This window comes from Vitis vinifera, chromosome 18 (genome assembly GCF_030704535.1).
Source record: "Vitis vinifera cultivar Pinot Noir 40024 chromosome 18, ASM3070453v1".
NCBI lineage: Eukaryota > Viridiplantae > Streptophyta > Magnoliopsida > Vitales > Vitaceae > Vitis > Vitis vinifera.
This window is the reverse complement of record NC_081822.1, coordinates 4,821,501-4,827,500: the sequence shown is the minus strand read 5'-3', so window position 1 is coordinate 4,827,500 and position 6,000 is coordinate 4,821,501. Positions and strand designations below refer to the sequence as shown.

The 6,000-nt window shown below is 29.3% G+C and overlaps 1 protein-coding gene across 1 annotated transcript in view; it reads left to right on the top strand.

Annotated features, from left to right (window-relative positions):
* LOC100250619 (uncharacterized) overlaps window positions 1-6,000 on the top strand; it is a 35,382-nt gene that overhangs the window by 19,982 nt on the left and 9,400 nt on the right. Inside the window, exons 6-9 of the mRNA XM_002284010.5 lie at window positions 2,837-2,893; window positions 4,891-5,011; window positions 5,416-5,482; window positions 5,604-5,645. Of these exons, the coding sequence (XP_002284046.1) occupies window positions 2,837-2,893; window positions 4,891-5,011; window positions 5,416-5,482; window positions 5,604-5,645 (287 nt within the window). The remainder of the gene's footprint in view (window positions 1-2,836; window positions 2,894-4,890; window positions 5,012-5,415; window positions 5,483-5,603; window positions 5,646-6,000) is intronic.

Here is a 6,000-nt window from a genome sequence, read left to right as displayed (position 1 = left end):
GTTTTAGGTGTCTCTTGTATACTCCCTGTATGCTCTGGGTTGCCTTTCAAGCTCCCTTTCTATAATATATCTTTGTGCTTTTGCCTATCAAAAAAAAAAAAATTGAGGGAGAGAGGGGAGATTTTAACGTCATAAGGGGAATTTTAGAAAAATTGGGTGGTTCTAGATTAATATTTAGTATGAGGGACTTTGATGGTTTTATAAGAGAGCGTGAGTTAATCAACCCCCTTTTACGGAATGCTTCTTCTACTTGGTCAAATATTCAAGATTCTCGTGTATAAGAGATTGGACAAATTTTTATACTCAAATGATTGGGAGCAAAATTTTCCCCAAAGTCTTTAAGAAGTTTTACCTAGATAGACCTTTGATCATTGCCCAATTGTTCTCGACACGAACCCTTTTAAGTGGGGACCAACTCCTTTTAGATTGAGAACATGTTGTTCCATCCCGATTTCAAAGATTGTTTTAGTAGATGGTAGAGAGAATTTCAAAGTGATGAATGAGAAGGGCATATGTTCATGAGGAAGTTACAATTTTTTAAGTTCAAATTGAAAGAATGGAATCAGGAATCTTTTGGAGAGTTGAAAAAGAGGAAGAAGAGTATCCTTAATGTTATTACTAGTATTGATGTTATTAAGCAAAGAGGGGACTTGTCTCTTGAGCTTTTAGTACAGAAGACATTGAGAAAAGGAGAGTTGGGGGAACTATTGTTAAGGGAAGAGGTGCATTGGAGACAATAAGTTAGGGTGAAGTGGGTAAAAGAAGGGGATTATAATTTAAAGTTTTTTCATAGGGTGGCTAATGGTAGACGGAATAGAAAGTATATCAAGATCTTGGAGAATAAAAGAGGAACAATGCTAGATAACATTGAGAATTTCTCAGAGGAGATATTGCATTTTTTTGAAAAGCTTTATATGAGCCTCCTTGGAGAGTCTTGGAGGTTAGAAGGTTTAGATTAGTTACCCATCTTAGCAGAAAGTGCTTCTAGGCTGGACGTTTTCTTTATCGAATAAGAGATTTATAAAGCTATTTTTCAGTTAGATAAGGATAAGACACTTGGGCTTGATAGTTTTACCATTGCTATATTTCAAGAGTGTTGGGATGTGATCAAAGAGGATTTAGTGGGGGTGTTTTCAGAGTTACACAAAAGTGGGATAATTAATCAAAATACCAATGCCACCTTCATAGCTCTAGTGCCCAAAAAGGAGTCGGACCAAAAAGATTTTTGACTTTAGATTTAATAGCTTGATCACATGTTTTTATGAGATCATAGCCAAAGTCTTATCAAAGTGACTAAAAGGTGGCCTTCATGAAACTATCTATGCTATACGAGGAGCTTTTGTCTATGAAAGGCAAATTTTGGATGCAATATTGATAGCCAATGAGATAATGGATGAGAAAAGATGCTTAAGAGAAGAAATGGTAGTTTTCGAAATTGATTTTGAAAAGACTTATGATCATATGGATTGAGGTTTTTAAGATCATGTATTAGAAGAGAAGGGATTTAGTCTTAGATGGAGGACTTGAATGAAAAGTTGTTTGTCCTTGGTAACTTTCGCAATCCTAGTGAATGGAAATGCCAAAGGCTGGGTTAAAGCAATTAGAGGACTAAGACAAGGAGATCCTTTATCCGTTTTTTTCTTTACCATTGTAGTTGATGTGTTAAGTAGGATGATGTTAAGAGTTGAGGGGAGTAGGTTATTGGATGGCTTTAGTGCAAGTAGGAATAGAACAAGAGTGTCCCATCTGCAATTTGCATATGACACTATTTTCTTTTTTAGAGCATATGCGGAAGAATTGCATACTCTTAAGATTATTTTGTTAGTGTTTGAGTAGATATCTTGACTTAAAGTCAATCTTGACAAGAGTATCCTCTTTAACATCAACATTGATCATGTTCAACTCACTAGGTTGGTATTATTGCTTGATTGCAATCAAAAGCCTTACAATCAAGCAATAATTAACCTTGACCACCTTAACATTCGTAGAATTTAAAACTAATTGAACTCCAACCATTTTACAGGGAAAAGGACTTTCTATACGAATACCACCTAATGATGATAACTCTATTTTAACAGGGCACTTGGTAGCTAGGTTAGGAGGCTCACTAGGAATGGTAGGTAGGGTCCTAAGGAAATTAGTACCCTTAGACACTTGGTTTGGACGAGCCAAAGGGATTTCACAATACCCAGGTTAGGACTGCTAACAATATACTCACACAATGCTAACCTTGTAAAAATACCTTTTTTTTTTATATTTATGATTGCCAATAATTTGTTTTTAAGGTGTTTATCAAAAAAAAAAAAACTTGTTTTTAAGGTAAAAAGGGGTAGTTTCTCCTCTTTTGGACAATATTTGTATAATTGCACAATATAAAAAAGTGAATCATATTGGTCATGTATTTGATCATTTTTCTCATATATATATATATATTTGATCATTTTTCTCATATATATAAATATATAATTTTTTCAATTAACCAAATGAATGAGTAGAGGGAAATTTGTGGGAGCACTCTTTTTTCTTGCCAACAAACATATTAAGGGCTTCTCATTCCTCTCGATATTTTGAGATAATTTTTCCAAGATTTAGGAAATTCTCTTGTGTTTTCAAAATATTCATTTTCCTTATGTTCATCTCCGTTTATGCTAGCCATCAATGTTTGTGTCTAAAATGGTGTGCCATCTTGTGAATGCTTAATCAATTTGCTATAGTTTTACTAGATTTTAACTTTATTAGATTTCTCTTGTTCACTTATTTCTTCTTTTGAATGCCAAGAATTTAGAGTTCATATTGTTGTGTTGCTTGTAATGATGACTTTATTTTCTTGCTTCAGTCACCAGTTGATGGAAAGCCAATGCTCTTAACACCTGAGGAATCGATTCAAATCCAAGTAGGCACATTTATTTTGTTTTTTTTTTTTTTAATCATTAGGCGTTATCATATTTACGTAATTCCTACATTTCCAAATTTTTGGCTCATGTAAATATCAATTTTTTATACATTTTGTGTTGTATTAAAGGATGAAAATATTAGACGAAAATTATGAAAAAAAATTTCAATGGGAGGAATTGATCAAAATTCATGGAATGTTGGAAAAAAAACTCTAAGAAATAATATTTTTATTTTAAGAAAACAATATATCTCTATATATATATAAGGAAGAAACTAATTATATATATCAAACTAATATTTAAATTGAATATTAAACTAATTAAACATAAAATATATAAAGTACGAAGTCATAAATTTATAATTTATAAACAATTAACTTATATTAAAGTTAACTTAAATTAGATAAAAAATTGAAACTAATATTAAAATCAAACTATTAAATAATTAAAATAAATATTAAACTATATTTAAATGGGATAATATTTAAGCTGAAGTAAATTGTAGTTTTTGACCTATATACACAATTTATATAATGATAAACTGTATATTATATGTACAATTAAATTAAATTATATATCAAACAAAAAAATTGATTATTAAAAGAAAATTAAGATAATCATTTTTTTTTCTAAAAATGTGTTATAGAAGTGAATTCTAATTTCTTATATGATTGGATTTTTTTTAATTTTTTTAATTATAATTTAACATTAAAGTTGTAAAAATCTTTCTTGTGTATAAAAAAATTTCAATGGGAGGAATTGATCAAAATTTATGGAATGTTGGAAAAAAAATTCTAAGAAATAATATTTTTATTTTAAGAAAACAATATATCTATATATATATATATATATAAGGAAGAAACTAATTATATATATCAAACTAATATTTAAATTGAATATTAAACTAATTAAACATAAAATATATAAAGTACGAAGTCATAAATTTATAATTTATAAACAATTAACTTATATTAAAGTTAACTTAAATTAGATAAAAAATTGAAACTAATATTAAAATCAAACTATTAAATAATTAAAATAAATATTAAACTATATTTAAATGGGATAATATTTAAGCTGAAGTAAATTGCAGTTTCTGACCTATATACACAATTTATACAATTTAACATTAAAGTTGTAAAAATCTTTCTTGTGTATATATATATCTTATTTTTTTTTTTTTTATGTTTCTTCAATAGAATAAAAAATATCATTTAAATTTAAAATCTAGCTCCAAGTATACCTAGGGCTACCTTATTTATTGGATCCTTAGAGGTATATGAAAAAACAGTGTAATTTAATTTATAAAGACCTCTTCCATTTTTTTTTAATAAATCATTTTTCAGTTTGATATATAACATATGATTTATTGTTTTTACAATTTAATTTTTTCTGTATAGAATTCAATAACTTCAATTAGTTTGATATTGTCCCATTTAAATATTAGTTTGACATTTATTTGAATTTAATTGTTTAACTAGTGTAATTTAAGTATTAATTCATATTTTATACAATTTAATTTGATTGTTATATAAGTTGATTGTTTATGACTTACGAATTTTTCAGTTTGGACTTGAATAAGTTTTTTAATGTTTTGTTAATTTATTACTTCAATAAATAGTAGTTTGATATATAATTTAATTAGTTTATTACTTTTATATGTTATTTTCTTAAAAAAAGTAACTTTTGAGTTTTTTTTGGCATTTCCATGAGTTTCGTTGAATTTTTGGTCCCATAAAAAATCTTTTCCAGAATTTTCATCCGAAATTTCCATAAAATCTAACCACCTATGTTCATGCTTTCATCCTTACTGCTATCACATTCCAAATGGCTCTAGTAGTTTACAAGGTTAGCAATTAAAGCATAGGGACCGTCAAAAGCATGGCATAAATATTTCCAGAGCTCATTTGTTGTAATAACTGCCGTCTTTTGTTCCTTTGGTTCTTTGATCTCTAATATCCTATACGTTTGTATGTTCTACCAACTCCTTTTTCAGAATAGAATTGGTGCAGATATCATTATGGCTCTTGATGATGTAGTGAGAACCACCATTACTGGCCCACGAGTTGAGGAGGCTATGTATCGCACTCTTCGTTGGATAGACAGATGTATAGCAGGTGAATATATTTGATAAATAAATATCACATATGTCCCTTGCACAAATAGGGAAAAGTTACAAATCTATGTCCATACACAATCAATCCAAGCTGTAACCATCAAGTTGCATCCCCTTGTACCAGCCTAGGTTCATTAAACTTGACATTTTTTTGGGCTATGGAGTTTAGGCTGATGCCATAGCATGCTAAGTATGTTTGCATGATCTTGGATCCAATTTTCCATGGGTTATTTAAGTATGTTTGCATGTATCGACTCTTTTTCTTTTTTGGATCTACCAGTCTTCCGTGATAAATTTTCCAGTTAATCTTTTTTAAACATGTCTTGTTATTATTCCTTGTTACTCATGCTTCTAAACCAGTTTCTTAGCATTTTCTACTATTATATTGATTTTCATGAAGAACAGCCCACAAGAGACCAGAAGAGCAGAATTTATTTGGTATTGTACAAGGTGGTTTAGATCCTGTGCTAAGGTAAAATTCAGTTTAATCTGTAATCTTCTTGCTGTTCTCAATGGTGTTATTTATCTTTTTACTTCTTCTTCAGCTAACACCCCTACCACTACCTTACAATTTTGCTACATATTGTTATCAGGGATATTTGCGTAAGGGGCCTGGTAGATCGGAAATTACCTGGGTATGTTATGCTGCCTTTGATTAATGATGCTGGGGTTCAGACTTATTAAGTACTGAGACACTTTACAGTGTTCTAGATATTCAATCTGCTTCAGTTTGCTTTTCTATCTCACTAGTTAAATGGATTTTTATTTCTCCTTCTACAACTACATTTTTGGCATGTTTATGATGCTCATATGGATGTGATCAATTTCATCACATGTTTTTTTCTTTTTTTAATAATTATAAATCATTTCAAAAAGAGAGAAAGCATATAACCACCTTGACTGTGTAATAAAATAATGGTATTCATTATGGTAGTTATTATTATAATGACTGTTACTTCTTTTTGTTGTTATTAAATTCATTTAACCATA